The 19,072-nt window shown below is 40.9% G+C and overlaps 1 protein-coding gene across 3 annotated transcripts in view; it reads right to left on the bottom strand.

Annotated features, from left to right (window-relative positions):
* Positions 1 to 17,902, bottom strand: part of sorcs1 (sortilin-related VPS10 domain containing receptor 1) — a 194,518-nt gene extending 176,616 nt beyond the window's left edge. For all 3 annotated transcript variants that reach the window (XM_080518788.1, XM_080518789.1, XM_080518790.1), the window contains exon 1: positions 17,227 to 17,902. In XM_080518788.1, coding sequence (XP_080374914.1) covers positions 17,227 to 17,859 — 633 coding nt within the window. In that variant the 5' untranslated portion in view covers positions 17,860 to 17,902. The remainder of the gene's footprint in view (positions 1 to 17,226) is intronic.
* Between the last annotated feature and the right edge of the window lie 1,170 nt (positions 17,903 to 19,072).

Below are 19,072 nucleotides of genomic sequence, written 5' to 3'. Positions count from 1 at the left end.
CTGGTTCTAAATAGCATTGTTTGTTTTTTGCCTCTTTTGTTTCCTTTTCTTCAAGCAGTGATATTTGCACAAGGATGCGAGGAGAAAGCATGGATCATAATGAACAGCATCGCGTGATGCAGACTCATTAAAATATATTGTGAATCACAATGTTTGGTCATCTCTGCATGCAGGAGCCTGACTGAGTGTTTCTGGGTATTTATTACTATTGTGGGGACCAGGTTCTGTTTGAGCACTTGCATTATGAAAGCTTATTGGATAGAATGGTATGGTATAGTATCGTTATATTCTGAGTAATTCTGTAAGACATGGCTCTAAGTGTGTTTATTATAAGCTTTCCTCAAAACAAGAAAAAAAAAATGTTATTACATTAAGACGAGTCTGAAATGTATACAAAGTTTCAAGTTGATTGCAAGTCATAATTATAGCTGAGTGTCGACATTTGATTGATTAATTTTTAGGCCTAAGATCTGATTCAAATGTTAGTCAAATTCAACCAGAGAGAAGAGTATTACATTTTAGAGTTCAGTACTGACCAGCCATGATTGTGTCTACATATGTCTTTATACGAACACACATACGAAGACATGTAATTGTAAAGAAATGCAAAGTTAAACCAATTTATTCAGTGATCATATTTGAGCCTTACCGGCTTCACATAATCTTTTTTAAAATAACTGACTGCATATTAACTTCATCATAATGGCATTTGTTTAATCAAGTATGACTATATTTCATTACACAGCATATGTACAGTAGGTCTGATAATAAGTCGTCTCAATATAATACAGAAAGGTACAAATAACATTTCCATTTGTATCCAAACTGGTTTATTACTATTTGTTTAAGATTTGCAGTTGGAGATATAAAAAAAGTGAAATAATTTGTGTACATCTGCCTCTACAAAGGCAGAGAAAACAAATTGGGGAGAAAAGGCTTTGTTGTTACCTTTGAACATCACACACTCGGTTTGTGCCCATTTCAAGAGCATGAGTGGGCAACACAAGGTCTCTTCTTAAGTCTTTCATTGTTTCATATGCAGACGGAGCAGGAAAAAACACAGCTGCTCATCAGAAAGTGTGAGCGGCAAAGCGCTGCGAGGGAGCCATTCATCCAGCGCCGCTCTTCCTGCTGCTCGTCTTTTTCTGATGTGATGCTATTTCTACTGCTCCATGTGCCCGCCCGATATTAGACTTGGTCGATTAATTTGACCGGCCTTCAGTTTGTGGCAACTTCCTAAGGTTTACAGATTGCCAGGGATTCAATTTGTGCCACAGGAATGTCTCGTTCCATTCGGAGGCCGATCAGACGAGCCTCTGGCTTGTTAAAGAGAAAACCTCACTGGAGCTGCAAGAATCAGCCCTGTCAATCTGAGTTGGAGGCAAGGCTTTAAGGGGGGCAGATAATGTATAAACAGCAATTGAATCCATGTGCCTCAGACTGAATATCAGTGGGAACATGCTGCACCCTGATCGGAAGCTTATTTTGGATATCCACTTTTTTCCCCTACTTAGTTCACAAAGCCCAACACATTTCCTGTCCGCTGAAACTTCCGAGGTTTGGGACTTCAAACCTTGTTCAAATCAGACTCAATCTCCCCAGCAGGCTCTGATGCCCCGTTTTGCACAACAACATGCAGTGATATATTTACAGTTTCATTTGTTTTCATTGCGTCTAAACGGGACCTGGACTAACTCCTACATACACCAGGGGGTCATCATGATAAGATACCAGAAACATCCACCTTTCACCCTTTCTGGCTAATGAATTTCTTTTGTAGGTGACAGTTCTTTGTCATTGGGAATGTTGAGTGCTAGATCAGCATCACCTATGGAGAGAATGGACTTTAAACTGTGTGCGGATGCAAGCAGGAGAGTGTTGTAACCAGTGAGGACTCCCATTGCCTTTGTGTTTTTTGTTGTATGACCAAATATGTTTTCATTAGCATTTCCACAACATGACATAACTTTTGACTAACATAAATAATATGGTGTTAGACTTCCTTTATGTTTATTTAGTTTTGGGAGCTTAAAGACAATAATCTCCTTGTAGGCTCTACAAATGTAGACAGAACTGGCTTTGACTAAGGTGATTGGACACACCACAGGACCCAGGTGTTAGCCAGTATGCTGTTGGCTGGATTGTCCAGGCTGATCTCAAAGAGGCAACAAAATCCAACAACAATGTTGCACACAATTTAAGAAGCCTTATGGTATAGTCAACCTCCATGTCAGAAACCAACTCTTGAATCATTTTTTCCCCCCTGACTCATTTTACATCCTTGGTCTTCTTAGTACTCTCTGTGCACGGAATAAATTTAATTTGCCAGCCATCACTTCCACAAATGTCCAGACAGAATCTGATGTGCGAGCGTACCACTCCACCTTGCAGCTCGGCCTTTGAGCCACGCTCCAGCGCTCTCCTAATAGTGTGCAGAGCTCCTCTCGCCGACACAACCATCACTTCCATCGCCATCACTCACATCAAAGTGTCAATCACAGTACGGGCCGTCGGGGCAGCTGCAGTCACGTCGCCAGCCGCAACACAAAATACTGATGTCTGAGGGGAGATAAGAGCTTGACTGCGTACAGTACACGTGCTGGATCACAGAGTCAGACGAGCCAAAGCTTAAGCTCACAATACTGATTTTGTTCGGAGTCTAAAAATAGCAGGCATGAATCTGCTGTCATTCGACGCTAACAAATATTTTCTACTCAGTTCCTACCAACAAGAAGCACGAAGCACAATTTTTTTTCACAAACCAAAACAGAATAGAAACAATATAATTTATTTTCATTGCTTCACATACAGCATTGAGGCTCCGAAATATAACATTTCAAGTGAGAACTCATCCAGATTAGTCTTGTGTTTACACGGCAACGTTTTGAAAATTATGTCAGTTTAAACAAAGATGGCAGAAATGCCAAAAACTGTCCTTTTCATGCAGGGACACTCGTGGATGCTGTTGTTAACTTTTGTGATGAAGTCACATGTGCACAGAGAATAATATGCTCTAAACACAAGCAATGGCGAGTAAACGAACATTCGTATGGACAGACAACGAAGTTGGATTGTTATTAAGTAGACTTTCTATTATAAAACTACTAAGTCCCAGGAGAATATAGACTGAGAGTCGTGACACCATTGTTGTTATTGTCCATCTACCTACATATGTGCAGAAGAACTATTTACTCAATATAGCAATATTGTCAAAAACATGTGTTTTCAGTGACTCCGAGCACCGTTGTCGTGTCAATGGAGCCCCCAAATGCAACAAAGTTTTTAATTTTCACTTGAAAAAACTGTTGTGTAAAAAGCCTGAAGTGCTAGATACCCCACCGACAGAAGTGGCTCGGTTTGGCATCATTTTAGCTCAATGTTGGGAATCCGATCCGCCATCTCACCCTGTTCATTTGTCGATATGTCCTTGACCAAGATGCTGAATCTTAAGTGGCGCTGAGTAGAGTAGTGGTCTATTTGTTGAGGTTGTGAAGAGTCTGTTTCACCTTCCAGAGTTCAACAGGAGAACCAGCGATGTTTGGGATTGGACACAGCTGACATTCTTTTGCAGAAAGTCAATGTCAATGTCTCCGACGGAGGAAAGTGCTGTGTTTATGTTGCACGTCCTTCCTGTTCTCCACCATAAATAAAGCTGCTAATGTAAATATCTGTTATAGGAATCAGCAACTAACTCCCATGATTGCCTCATTAATTCAAATTATTCTGCTTATTTGCCAAGGACCATGTTCCACAAACATTAATCTTTATGAGGAGAGATCTATAGCACCTGAGTCAGTTCATTTTTATCTGCACGCCACACAATACAAAATAACATCAAGCAATCTATTGGTGATTCAATGCACTTTATTCATAAAATGCAAAGAATCTTTGGCGGTTTAGCATCACAATCAGTATGCTTAACTTGTTTGTCACATACTGCTGATTTTCTAAATGTGGCTTGAGAGCAGGAAACAGCAATATGTACTTGTGTGCAATTACCAGTATACTGCTAAAATGAAAACTAAAATCAATTAATCAATTAGTGAAGATAACATTTTAAAAGATAAGAACCCTTCTCAAAAACTACTAAAGAGTATCAGTCACTTTCCTAACTGTTGGATGTTAAACTCCCTCAACAATAAAAGGTATTGGATGTAATTTAACATAGAATTTAGACAAACAGTATTATTTTGTAAAGAAATATAGACACAAGAACCATCTTATTATTACAAACATAGAAAAACTGATTAAAAAGTTTGGATGATCAAAACAGTGTTGGGCAGACGCACTACAGTTTCTCACAAAAAAAAGTTGTATTCTAAAAATGTGCATTTAAATTTCCATTTTTCTGCATTTACGTTTATTTGGGGAAAAACAAAACGCTTGACTTCCGTCAGAACTTCTTTCTGGCGCTTAACTTAATTTGTTCATATATTGTTAAGCTCTCGTTAACCTCCATTCATACACCATCCTGCCAGTCTGCGGGAAAATTATGTTACTTAAAACCGGTCCGTAGTGCAGAAAACGTTGGAGACTGCTTTATGTTCTACACTTTGAGGCTAAAATCTGGGACCACAGCTGGATCACATGACGACAGGCGGTTATCACGTGATGCACGGTGCAGATCCGGGTAACCGAGGTATTAGATTACATAAGGTAAAATGTTGAAGTATGAATAAATCTCTTCAGGAAGAAAAAAAAAAAAATACACAAACTCAATTTTATTATTGTATTTTTATTTCACCCTTTCCTTCCCTGAAAATATCCCTTTTTTCACAGTGTTATGAGAGATACGCAACCCTCAAATAAAAACTACCTGCAACTGTGTTTGTGACTGTTTCTTGGTGCAGGTTGAACACAAACGGCGTAGATACCCAGACCTTATTATCTCCTGTACCGAGAGATAAAAAGCCATAAACCTACAGCGGAAACAGAGACAAAAACAAACTGCAGAACATTTTTTTAAGTTTAAGTATCACAGAGATGCACTGATAGATCACAGAGGTAAGTGCTACTAAAAAAGAAAAAGAAAAGAAAAGGCAAAAACTCGGGTGGCAGCAAAGATTAGGTGAATGGATTTCTCGAAGAAGTGACTAAAATAAAGACCTTTTAGGCTTTTCGGTGTGAAGGAACAAAAAGTCTCTGGTCTGCAGAAGGTGTGCAAACATGTAAAACAGTGTGACGCATGCCCACGTTCTTCTGTCCACGGCGCTGAAGCATCAATCAGACCACTGGCTTCCTGCCAGATGCTTTGTTTCACTGCGAGGTCTCCATGTACCGACACACATTAAGTTAGCTTCATGCATCCGTCTCAGCTCGCCTTCAGGTTATGTCAGAGGTAACTGTTGTGTCATTACGTGTACATTCAAGCACATGTTGAATAATAGATGACTTCTGTTGGAAATGAGAGGAAGGAACTGGCATCTTATTACATTGCATTCATGATTATCCACTCGCCCTGCCCTTCTGGAGATATTTCAGACACATTGTAAGACTCCGTTATGTTTATACTGAGAAAGCCAATGTGTATCAATCTGGTTTTTTTTTTTTAAACTCCTTAATGCAACTGATCTGGTCTGATCTGTGTGTGAAGGCAGGTTCACCCGGACAGACGAACACAACGAGACAGACAGAACAATTGTGTGTGTTTGAAATATGAAGGATTTACTGCATAATGTGTCAAAAAATGAATTTTTCCACTCGGATGTTGGAAGCATATTGTCTATATATTTGTTGCAGGCTACCATTTATTCTTGCAAAACCTAAAATTATCTCACAATGGCACTAATAAATAAATACCTAATCCAGGGGTCAGTAACCTCATGCACATGGGTCACAGCAGGCATGTGCAACCATAATCATTTGTACACTGGCAAAATCTCTCTCAGCATTGGGTTACTTTGTTTTTCTTTCTTTGTCTTTTATTTTATTGGGGGGGGGAAGCATCATCCTTCATATGTCTGGCAGCACAAATGAATTCTCCGTGAAGTAGCAGCATGGCTGATTGAAGCTCCTTCCTCGTCATTTGCCACTATAGTTATTCGTCACACATCAAACCGTGTAAATATGTGTGTGAGTCATGATTGTTTTATAATGTCAGGACTTCATCCTTCAATACAAGTGAATAGCTTAGAGACTGTGGTTGTGGTGTCTACTCCTATATGTCTATGTTAAGCAAATGACTCATGTCAGAAACGGAAAGAAACTTTCTCAGGTTCACGCAGGAAAGTTCGGTGTTAGGATCAAATGTGTTATATTTTTAAACATGTTACTTTACCAGCAGTGATTTCATTGAAATTAACGAGTCGAAGTCCAGCCCTGGTTCAAATTTGAGTCATACTTTAGTAATTTTTTCCCAAATAACTGACTGAATATCAAACTGACACTGATATTTAGAAGGTTGCCAACCCCTGATCTAATGTAAGTTAATTTAATCTAATGTAATGTCATGTTGTCTAATCTAGTCTAGTCTACTGCCTGCTTGGTGAAAATTGCTCAAAAATCTCACAAACTTTCAAACTGTTTTTAGGAAGATAGGGCACAAAAACAAAACTTCAACCACACTGAGCATCATTCACCTGCTGAGAGAAACAGACATAAAACCTGGACGGGGTGGATGAAGAACGAGCAAACTAAAGTCACATTTTCAGGAGTTTCATGGCCACCGCCGGTTTTCACCCGCATCAGATAACGAGCAGCACACAGATTGTAAATATGTTGTAAACTTGGGTCTTTCCACAGCAATGTGGAGAAGTGAAGTGGAAGCCAGCAGACACTCACCTGTATGAGAGCCTTGGTAACCCACAGTGTGTGTGTGCATTTTGCCTCACTTACTGTAAATTGAAGGTGCCACAAATTGAGTGGGCAGAGAGAGAGAGAGAGAGAGAGAGAGCGAGAGAGAGAGAGAGAGAGAGAGAGAGAGAGAGAGAGAGAGAGAGCGGAAGCAGTACTGTTACATGATTGAAAACTACAGAACGGCGGGAGCAATCGGAGCAGCTCTCTGAGGAGCACCCGAGGGTACTTCCTGAAATAAAGTCTGCATTTGTGACGCCTCGCAGGCTTGGCTGACACATTATCCACAAAATGACGAGTTTTCAATGTCGCCTGTCTCGTAGACAGCCGGAATAACACTCATCATTTATTGCTATTTATGTACGTTACATGGAACTAAAAGGGCTGAGGAGCCGCTTTAATCCTAACTTTAAGTGTGAAGGTTAGCATTAGCAAGGAACGGATACTGGTCAAGAAGAACCTTATTAATCGAGAACAAACTCAGTTCTCTTCAAAGCAACAACAAAGTATCATGCAAAGTTCTTGTCTTCAACTCTATAACTATTTGTCTAAACTATTAATCCATTGAGAAATCTGTAAATCCACAATATAGAGCATCTTACTCTCATTATCAAATGTAACTTCAGCTAAAATCCAGATTATAGGACATCTTCCACCCTGTAACTGATATAACTTCGGTCACCTGACCCGCACATTAACACGGGAAACACTGAGTGATATTATCAAAAGTAATGCCTTGCTCACATTGCTTTCTATTTTCCAGTAACCAGCAATGTCACCACATTGCGAAGACAAGAGGACTAGTAGTAATCGACTCCGCTGGCAGGAAGACAGTCTCCTCCAGAGACGGACGTTTACAGCAGATAACTTCAGACTAAAAGGGAATAATGATTTATCTGTGGGAAGCACTGGGGGATGCTCGGCGTGTCGACAGACAGAGAGACTGGGAATCCAGTTTGTTTACCGGCTCGCGCAGCCTGATGGCGAGTAAACGCTGCTCAGCAGAGCGTGACGGCGTCCGCCTTCCCGATCACTCCCAGGCACGTACCCGAAGGATCGCTTAGCCCACACAAGCCGCTCCGCTCTCGCTCTCTGTTTGTTGCTTCAATGTGTCTTTTCTACCGTTATCCCCCCCCCCCCCCCCCCCGACCACTTTAATTCTCTCCTCTTAGCACACAGATTAGACTCCACGCAGATTAAACGTGGATGTTCACAACCTGATTTGGAAGCTGGCGTCGTAATTGCGGCGTTACACAGGAGGACCGTCGAACAGACACGCAGCGCATGCGAGTGCAGTGAATGGAGACGGATGACACTAGGCAACACACAGATTTAAGAAAAATGCACTCGTAGTGCTGCGACCAATGAGACCAATTAAACACGACAAGGTCCAGAAACATTGCAGTGGAGCCAATCTCGAAACTGCATTGCATCTAATCTTTACTCTTTTCAACATTCAAATCTAATTCAGACAACCTCAGAACGTTTGGTCAATACTTCAAAATGTTAAATTATTTCAAAAATTAAGTCTCTCACTGGTAGACAGACTTTATTAGCACAACAGCCAGCTGAACTAAAGAAAAATGAGCTTGAGTAATTAGAGTCTTTGCTTTGGAAAAAAGGAGCGATTACTCCTATTTCCTTCTCAAACATTAATTATACGAACACTTGAAGCATATATTTCAAACAGGTTTAGAATCTCAACTGATTCTAGTCACAAAATTACTTTAATAGTTGGAAAAGATTTATTTATTTAATTTAATTTAATGAATTCTAAATTTTCCATTAGGTGACCATGATGTTGAGAAGTTGGCTGCATTTAAAGTGACTTTGGCATTTTGATCATGGATTGTTGAGTTGTTTTTAAAAAGTTTAATTCTAAGAATTGAATTTTGATTATCTCAGAGCAGGTAAAGCCTTTGGTCGGCCTGTAATCTCTGGTGTCTTTACAAGCCAGATTTCCCTTGTTGGAAAATATTGTGTTAACAGACTGTGAAGCGTTACGGATGAAAGAAATGCATCATCTACAGTTGTTTGTGGTGACTTTTAATTGGATTCATATTGTTTACTGAAGCTCTATAACAACGTTTAATAGCTTTATCTGTTGTGCTTTAAAAATATCAGAGAGAGGCAAACATAAATAAATAAACACAAAAACAATGTCAATGAGCATGATGTTTTGGGAATGTACAATACCGTTTTGAAATATTGCAATAAAACAATACAAATTTCAGAAAAACAAACACTTGCAGATGATATTAATGTATTTTTAATGATTGGAGATTTGTTTTGTGCTAACACTTTGGGTCCCCCCCCCACCCCCAAATGCCTCTTAAGATTTGAATAATCACTGAACTGATGCAAATCAGACTTTGACTTAATTTTTAAATTCAATCAGTTTGAGTTTGTAGAGCTTTACTGCACACAGCATGGAAACAAGGTTCCTAATAGTTCAGTCATTTATAGTATGCATATTGCACTTTTCGGTGTTGCAAGAATGATAAATTAGTGACATACTGTATTGTGAAATCCTAAAGTGAAATGACATTAAAAAAAAATGAAATAAAGTTTATGCTTTCAAAATAGAGGCAAACATTTTGACTTGAACACAATGCTTTTGTGTTTACATGCAAACAGCAGAAACGCTGACAACAAGGTAGTTTACATGTACAAGCGCAAGTGGGTGCTGTTGTTAGTTTTTGTAATAAAACCACACATGTGAGCAGAGAAAAACACACTGTAAACAGTATGGAAGGATGAGGAAATTAGATTGTTTTTACGGTGACTGTCAACTATAAAACTACCAAGTCCCAGAAGAATATGGACTGGGTGTCATGACACTCTGGAGGAAAACATTGTTGCTATTGTCCAGCTACTCACACATGTGCAAAAGAAGTATTTACTCTGGCCGTGATGCCTCTTTGCAGTAGCAGAGTTTCAGAAAAGCGTTTTCCGACGTCAACAGGGAGCGCCACGTTTTTTTCCTTTTCACTGAAAACGTTTTTAAAAATGTAAAAATCTATCAGGGTCTCATAACCTTATTTAATTCCCTGTTCCTAGTTTTCATGTCCCTGTACAGTTCCTGATTTTCAAAGGCCTAAAAGTATTTGATCAGTCACAGCTTTGTCCTAAAACTCATCGATGACAACTTCAGTCGACAAATAAAATAAGTGTAGCTGAGACTTTGAATGATTTGAATGAAACCAATGTGGATTCTGGTGTAATACTGGGCGTGTTGCCATGGCTACCAGAAGGTGTACACACAACCACAAATAGACTCGCTCAACACCTCGAGACGTGCAAGACTGTCAGCTGAGGCGGCATATGTGAGCGAGTTTTCTCACAACTCTTCACAAAGCGTCATGTGATCGACTCCTCATTAATTTAGTGGATTACGTGGAGACCCTGCATCGCCTCTGCGGGCTTTTCACTCTTTCATTTCTCCGCTCGTGTTTGCTCTTTATTGGACGTGATCCAGCGTGACTTGTTCTGTGTCTGCGAGAAGCTCAAGAGGAAACTTCTCCCGGTGACACACAATATGTCAGCTCGAATCCACCTGAGTGACAGACCAAAGTACTTAATGCCTGACATTTCCTAATGTAAATAATGCTGTCCCGTCGCATGTCGTACATCCATCTGAGCAATATGCCAGCGGCCCACAGCAAGCTTGCTCTTTACCTGTAACCTTTTATTTTTTTTCCTCCTCAGAATATCAATGCTGCGCCCAGAACTCAGCAGATATTCATTAAATCACGTTATTCCTCCTCTGCTTCAGTTACTCAAAGATCACATTTGGGTGGAAGCAGTTGCGTAATCATTGGATTATATTCATTCATTTTCTAAAGACATCAAATGAGATACTCTTAACTCGTCATGTTATGGCTGATTGGTGTAAGTTAGGACCGCCTGGCTAATTTTGTGTACGTTTTCCTTTTTGACCCATGGAGGTGTGGATTTTGTGAAATGGTGTGGGTTGGAGCCTCCATAGATGTTGCTTATTTATAAAGCACATCCCACAGATGCTGTACTGAATTTTAGGATCAGAGAAATGTCAAGGCCGAGTCAAAGCTGTCTTATGTTCTTCACTGCAAATCATTTGGACCTTGCAGAAATGTAAAATCTTCATTTTAGATAAGATAGATCATTTAGCTCGTTTTAAAAGTTACTTATTTTTAGTCTTTGAATTTACTATGTACTCCCAAATCGAGATGTACAAATTTAATTTCTTATCAAGTAAACTTTACTTGCTGCATGGACAGATAATTTCACTCATTTTAAGTCATTTTCCTCTCTAATTTTGTGTTTACATCTTATATTTGGCCTACCTATATTTTTTGCAGTGGAGACACAGACACAGAATAATCATGTGGATTAATGATAGACGCAACTTTGTAATTCATCCAGATTCTCATTTGTAAATGGACTTCACTTATATAGTGCTTTTCCACCTTTGTCATATAATGGGACAGTCAAAAATCAATTAAAGTTTTCTGTTTTCACACAAATTTGTAAACAGCGCCTCAATTGGTCGGATTTCTTGGAACACGTTTGGGTGCGAAACGTCTTCCATATATTGAACAACCCCATCATGAGCTGATGGCTGCGGTTTGCTGTGAGGAAAGGCAAGTTTCACATGAGAATGTGAGTTCAGAGTCAAGCGTGCGAGCGTTAGCAGCCCTGAACAGAAAACAAAAATGTTTTTAAAAAAAAAACACCAAGAGAGAAATGCTAAGTATAATATAAAGTGTAGCTGTTACGTGTCTTATACATATAGACAAGAAAGAGTGAATCGCCTCTGAAGAACGCTCGCTGTTTGACAGAGACGTATGATTCCTGACTCGGGCGCTTCAGATCTTTCCGTGCCGTCACTACAGCGCGGTGCTGTCCACCTACACAGCTCCTCGCTCCCAGTTCACAGCTGATCTGCTGATCTGTCGCTCGTCTTTCCAGAGGCGGCAATAAACCGGAGAAGACAAAGGAAGACGATGATCCGTGCACGCACACACGGGGGGGTTGGAGTGAACCAAAGTAAGTCCTGAAGTCAACGTAGAGGAGAGCTTTTTAAAACTTTAGCTCTGACTCAGTTTTGGAGAAGGTTAAGCTCTGGGTCGCTGACTCACGTCGGACCAAACTTGGGTCACTTGAGTTCGCGGGTGAAGTTGGGAGTCCGCACAGCTAAAGGCTACTTCATTTATTTTCATGTAGCTTCACTGTGACTCAGCTTCTTCCCGGTTGTCGTATTTGTTATATGTCCCTCTGCTTTTAATATGTTCCCTGACATTTTAACTACACTGACCGGCAGTTGTTTGTGCAGACTGAGGAAGATAAAAAGAAGAAGAAGAAGAAAAAAAGTCCCATGAGGGAGAAATAAAGTTGTCTGAGCTGAATTGCACTGTAAATGAATATTCAAGGGCAAATCGGGGGCACATCACATTGAATTCAACTCAAGTAAGGTATGAAATCTTCTCTTTTACTTTCTTCCAATGTGCGTTTCCCGAGAAATTTCAATCTGGAAGGACAAAACACTGCTAATGCTTCACTCTCCTCAACCATAATGAATACTGTTCTGGTACTGTTCTGTTTCTTCAACTTAAACGAAAACATGTTTTAGAAAAAGGTTTGATTCTAAATGAATTGCTCACTTCACTTCAGAACATGACCTTGTTGACATTATGTGCTTTACGTGTACTAATATAGAAACGAGGCTTTACGTTTATGTCCAGACGAACCACCCGGTCCAGCCTTCTAATGAGCACTCTGTAATGTTTTACAGGCCTCATAAGGTCACAAATCCAATCATGTTCCATCACAACAGTATTAAATCCACTTAAAGCTGTGACAAGGGTAACTAGGCATCAAAATGGTTTTCTAAAAGATTTTGCTTTGGTTCGTCGCTTCAAAACACGATCTTACCTAATCGACTGCGGAGTCTCTTTTGTGTCTGATTTGCTAAAACAGTGTTGTGAAGCCAAACACTATTATTCTGGTTTTGTTTGATGAGAAAATCTAATTCGAAGAACCTTAGAGTAGGAAAAGCCTACATGCACGCTGTCCTGGGGCGGTAAATAAACGGTTTAATAAACCATGATTAGTTAGTTAGTCAGTTACTTAGTGATCTGGTTCCTGGACCCCCAGGTTAGGAACCACTGTGTCAGATTCCTTTTTGCAAAATCCCTCACAGCAGGGACAGAACAATGGTTTTTATTTATATGTGAAGGTGTGACTTTTCAAGTAAAAACAACAAGACAGGAATAATCTCATTTCGACATGCTCCTAGTAGGCAAATCCTCGCATCCTCCTGCGATCTGTGGTGCTCAAAGGGGGTCTCAGATGCCTAATATGGAACCATTGTTCTTCCATTTAAGACAGGGGTGTCAAACAAAAAACCCATGGGCCAAAACCGACCCACAAGAGGTGCCACTCTGGTCCACGAACTCACCAAAGCAAACTGTAAAAATTTTAAAGAAAACAAATTTGAGCCATTTTTTTATGAGTGGCAGACATAACACAATGCAAGCTGAAATATCAGTGATGCTGCCAGGAAAGCGTGTTACCCCATTGCTAAAAAAAAAAAAAAAACAGCCTCAAAGCCACGCTGCCTGGGTAAGTTTGTGAAACCATGCATAATGCAACAGCTATAGGAGAAGCTTTTTAGACATTTCACTGTATCTTGCCAGAGAATGTTGAATTAAAATTGGGTTTTTGTTGAGATTGTAGTCATTTTCCACAGAAATTGTTTAATTTTTGCAAAAATATTGACACCCCTGGTATAGGTCAATGGTTCCTTACCTAGGGTATAACAACCATTGTTCTTCACAAAACTTCATCAGTAAAAACCACATGAACCAGCTTACCACTGGTGTGTGTGTGTGTGTGTGTGTGTGTGTGTGTGTGTGTGTGTGTGTGTGTGTGTGTGTGTGTGTGTGTGTGTGTGTGTGTGTGTGTGTGTGTGTGTGTGTGTGTGTGTTTGCACTTCTTTCAACTGCAAAAATTCAAATTCATTGTAGTAAAGACCATACTCAAACATTTATTGACAACGTTTTCTGAAAAGTCTTATGGATTGTCTTTCAGTTTTGACGTCTTTCAATCAAATAAGCCTCCGTGTATTTAAAGTCGGCAGTTTGCCATCATTTACAGCCCATTCATCTGCTCCAAGTGTATTTTTACATCTGCTCATGCGTGGCTCTCGTGGTCGACCTTCAGTTGGATTAGAATCACTATCTCGATGTGATCTGACGACGCGTTTTCCATCAACATGGGACGACTGAGAGACGGAGCCTTTTTCCAAATCCCTCAGAGGTTAACTATTAAGAGCATCGTATCTGGATCCCTTTTCATTCGAATGGCTTGTTGTTGACTCATCTGTTTATTTATACAGCGGCTCAGATTGTAAAGACCCAGCGCGTCTGTTCCTGCTTATAGCAACAAGCCTACATATTTAATGTAGAAGCCTCGGTTCTCACGCGCGGCTCCACTTTGACGTTTTCGCACCGACTGAAAGAATCAGGACAAAGAGTCACAAAGCAAAACGTCGCAAGAAAAATCCAAAAGGGTTGCTAAATACTGATGAATATTTGTTGTTTTTTTTTTTTTTTGGGGGGGGGGTTTCAGGATGCACACAAAGTGTCATGAATTTGGTAACAGTGAAAGAGACACTTGTGTTTTTCACTGGTGTAATTCTCTCCTGAGCTGCAGCTGTTTGGGGAGGATGAGGACGGAGCCTCCGAGAGCCGAGCGGCTCCTGATGCATGTTTGACTCTAAATGGTTTAGTTACAGAGCGAGTTTGCATGCAGCCGCAGTCAGAACTTCAAACACGTGACGCCAACAATGAGAATTCTCAGATTTTAGTGGAAAGGAGCGGATTGTGTATGTTTCGATGATGTGTTGACCGTGAAGCAGCAGCCAGCTGAAAGAATGTCTTTACAGCGGAGGGAAATACAAATGCTGTGAGCTGGAGAGGATTGGGGGATATATATACCCGTTTCTGGTCTGGTCGGGAATCCCGACACATTTTTAACTCTGACACGTTGCTTTTATGCAGTGCCAACTGAGGACATTAAAAGATGTTCAAGAAAATGGACTTCACCACACAACCGAACAAAGCTTGTCACATAAATGCATCTAAGACATTTACACATTTTCAAGTAAAATTAGAGCACTTTCATTACGTTTTGCAGTCCGTTGATATGACAATGGTGCTCGAAATCACTGAAAATGCAACTATTTGAAAACGACACCCAAAAGGGGTCACTTAAAATTATTTTAAAAAAGCAATTATTTGAACAAAAGCTGACTATGAGTGACAGCTCCAGCAGTTCAAAATGTACACGTGCGGATTAATGTATCACCATGATTAATCTTATTACATTTTTTTTAACACAATTAACCCATCTGCAGCGCAGAATGAAGATACTTGTCCACGGAATCTGTGGAATTTCTCAGATCCCATTCATTGTCTATGTGGAACGTATCCTGGGCGTTGTGCTGCGCGTCACCGGAGCAGACCTAAACTCATTTGCATAAAATCGGATCCTGCAAACATTATGCAAATGAGGCAGAGCGGAGGTCCAGCGCATCAAGAAACTTAAGTCTAAACTCGCTGCAGTGGAACCAAAACGAGGGAAGATTTAGCAAGAAATACTTTTCGCTCAACTGCTTTCGTATTAAAAGAGAAGATGTGTGACCAAGCCGCCATGTTGGTTTGGTTGAAATCCGGAGCGGACAGACCCGAGTGACGCGTCGAACGATGTCAACGAGTTAGTTTGTGGCTGGATGAAGGAGTAACAGGAGCATATTAATGTGGATAAATGTTTGTTGTGGATAAAAGTCTTTTGTTTACATCAAACTGTTAAAGACGTTTAATAAACACGCTCGGTGCAAATATGTTTAAAAAAGAAACTCCATTAATATAGATTAAAAATTGTATATTTAATTGTGATTATGGATGATGAACATCATATTTCTATTTGCATGAAATAAAGATTAAATCAATTGTGATTAATTAGAATCAAAATTATTGATTTAAAATGTTAATCATTTGACAGCAGGAGTTTAAATTTATTTTATTATTTATTAAGAAAATATGAGAATAATGTTTCCAGGGAGAGCTGCTTTAAGAAAGAGGAAAAAACAAAAGTACAATAAATGGAAAAATAAAAACTCACCTACAGGTTATATCATTTTGAATTTTAAATAAAATGTTGTACTTTTCCAACTCTAAAGTGCAGCTCGAGTTTGAGACGCCTTGTTGAAAGGGAGAAACAAAGTGACTGTAAATGTTCAAAGAAGCTGAATATCATTGTGAAGCTGTTATTGTGATTGGAGAAGAAAACTTCCCCAGGAAGTGGAAGCTAACCTGAAGTTGATGACACATCCGAGGTGGACATATGAAACGTTGGAAATGCAGGTGACACGACAAGAAAGAAAGAACGCAAGAAAGAAAGAAAGAAAGAAAGAAAGAAGCTCTGAGGTATGAAGTGAAACAACACCTGGGATTGAATCATTTTTCGTCTCAACTCCCACAGTTTGATCTGTGCAAAAGAAAAAAAAACCTCTGAGCACAAGGTCAATGACATCACTGTGTTTGGTTTTAATAAGAGTCGGATTGTTTGTGTTTGTGGTTCATGGTGCTTGTGTTTAAGCACCCTGAGCCTTCTGTTTTGGCTCTTTCCTCAACCTGAACTTGTGTTTATTCTTGCTGTGTGTTGAATGTCGGGATTCACTCCAAAGATCATCGCAGGCTGGATTTATTCGACTCAACACAAAAGGCACAAAAAACAAAGGAAGAATTCAACTGCGATTTCTAACCACTTCATTCACTGTCGAGTTAAATTTTTGTAAGGAAAACTTGAAAACAAACAGAGTCGACAGTGCAGATCACTGATCGGCTCAGCTGATCGGACACAGGTTTGATCCCCAGCTCGTCTCCATCTCCAATACAGAACCAGCAACCTTTAAACCTCCTCATTCCGACGGAAACTTTTTGCAGCCCAAGAAACATTTCTTGCAGACAGAAATGGAGGAATGAAGCAGGGATAGAGGGAGGATGGAGGCTGAAATTGCTTCACCTCTCCCACAACCTGCGGGCTGCTTGAAAATCCTGCCTTCTGGACAGATGCTCGCAGCTCAACGCCAACAGCTTTACCTCCCCAGTCAGTTCAGCCACTCAGACTTCAAGGAGCTCCGGAGATAAAGCCCCAGGCACGCACACGCGCACACACACACACGCACGCACCTGTCCCACCCTCTCTGGAGGTCACCACAACTCAGAAATAAGCAGACAGCAGATCTTTTCATGTGATCACAGTGAAGGAAACATGTCAGGTTTCATTAAAAAAAAAAATCTTCCGGACTCGGGCGCACACGCGCCAGAGAAGAGCGCACACTCTCGCGCTGCGTGTTTTGTGTGGATGTGGGGACGCTGCGGGACTTACGCTGCTGTTCTGGCCGGACCAGTGCACCATTGCCTGGTTGTGAGACGAGTCTCCGGTCAGTGCGAAGGTTGAACTGTTAAGTTTTAGCTCCTCCTGCCTCGAACCGGCGGCTCTCCGGTCGTCCGCGCGCAATTCGGAGCGCGTCACTCTGCGTCCGGCAGCCGCCGCTCCGCTGTCCCGCCGCCGGGCCGGACCCGGGCGTGTTGTGACGGCACCGCGTGTGGTTGTGTCCCCGTCCCCGCTGCCCTGCTGACCGCCGCTGGAAACTTTCACGCGGGCAAAGTCGTCAGTGTCACGTTTTGCGCGCAGGTTGTAGTTATTCCGTTTGGCGTATTCCGGAGCGCACTCCCCGGCAGAGCCAGCCGCGCACCGGAACCACTGAGTCTCCGCCGCTGCTGCCGCCGCGGGACCCCCCGTGCTGCCACCGTCCCCAAAAACTTCTCCTCCATTCGGTCCTGTTGCAGTCTCAGACGCGTCAAATTTCAGCAGTAATTCCCGTGCGCGCCACTTATTTCCAGGCTGGCACGACCTGCAAGTTATGTCCGCCTCGGTGGAGACCCAGAGCATGAGGAGCAGCCCCGCGCAGAGCGCACTGTGCCCCTTCGGGCTTGATGTGACCCCGCCGGTCTCCATCGTCCGGATGCTGCTGCTGCTGTTGCTGCTGCTGTGGATTCTGGAGTCCCTCCGGTCGTCCGATCGCTCTGCGAACTGCTGCAAGGAGTTGTTGTGGCGCTGCCCCCAGAAAATGCGGTGCTGTAAAAAGTGCGGCTGAGCTCTAAGTGGTCCAAGTTGGAGGATTTGATGAAATGAAGCCCCACTCCTGCGCGCGTTGCGAGCGCGCGTATTGGGGAGGAGGAGCTGAGGAGCCAGACGGAGGAGAGATGGGAGGATAATATTGCGACTTGTCTTTTTCCATATTTGTTATTTTCCACCATATGGCCGACTATAATTAAAGCAGTCACTAATATAGTCATTTGCTTTTTTATTTCTCCCCACAGCACCTTTTTTTTTTCTTACTGAATCTTTTCCTAACCCATCTTTTCCCCTCCTGTTGCAGATTTTGTCATCAATATCAATATTCCTCCAGAGAGGAAAAAATCTCCCCATTTAGCAAATGAAACCTTTTCTTTTTCTTTCCTACCTATGATGAACTTGTTTGGATCCATTTCTCTCGGGTCTCCACAGGGGTCTTGTGGTAATTGGAACATATTAACATGTTTCCAATTAGCAGCAGTGTCAGGGATGGCAGATTGTGTGACTTATTAAACAGCAATAAAGAATTTATCAGCTCTCAAACGAACATGATTTTTTTTTTCCCAGGCGCAACATATTTCTGCATTCATGAAGTAAGCGATCCTGCATCTGCACAAAATGAGGGCCAAGGCGAGGTTTTCTGTTAAAAAAAAAACATTAAAATAAGTTTTAAAGATATACATACACAGGATTTTATCATTAGAGCTAGTTTTATTGAATATCTGTGGATGTGAATTCAAATTTCAAAAAAAGAAATTGTGCTTACGTACTCATCTTAAAAGCCTATAAATTATGTGCATGATATTTAAACGTACCTTTCTTGACAATGGTGAACAAATATAACGCAGGAATTTTCTCAAGTAAAAATGTTTGACCATTCCTTAGCATTGCTTACACATTTATTATGGATCAGTTAAATTACATATTTGAAATAAAAACTAAAAGAATCAAATCAATAAAGTGCATGAAAACGAGACAACATATTTGTTCTCAGAATCAACTTGTTTGAAACATGCAGATCAAAAGGTTTCAATATTGATTGAATTGTTGGCATCATCAGCAAATCAGTAGATGACACTGTGTCCTTTAATCC

This window comes from Blennius ocellaris (genome assembly GCF_963422515.1).
Source record: "Blennius ocellaris genome assembly, chromosome: 3".
NCBI lineage: Eukaryota > Metazoa > Chordata > Actinopteri > Blenniiformes > Blenniidae > Blennius > Blennius ocellaris.
Note: the sequence above shows the minus strand (reverse complement) of the source record. Positions and strands in the feature narration are given on the sequence as shown.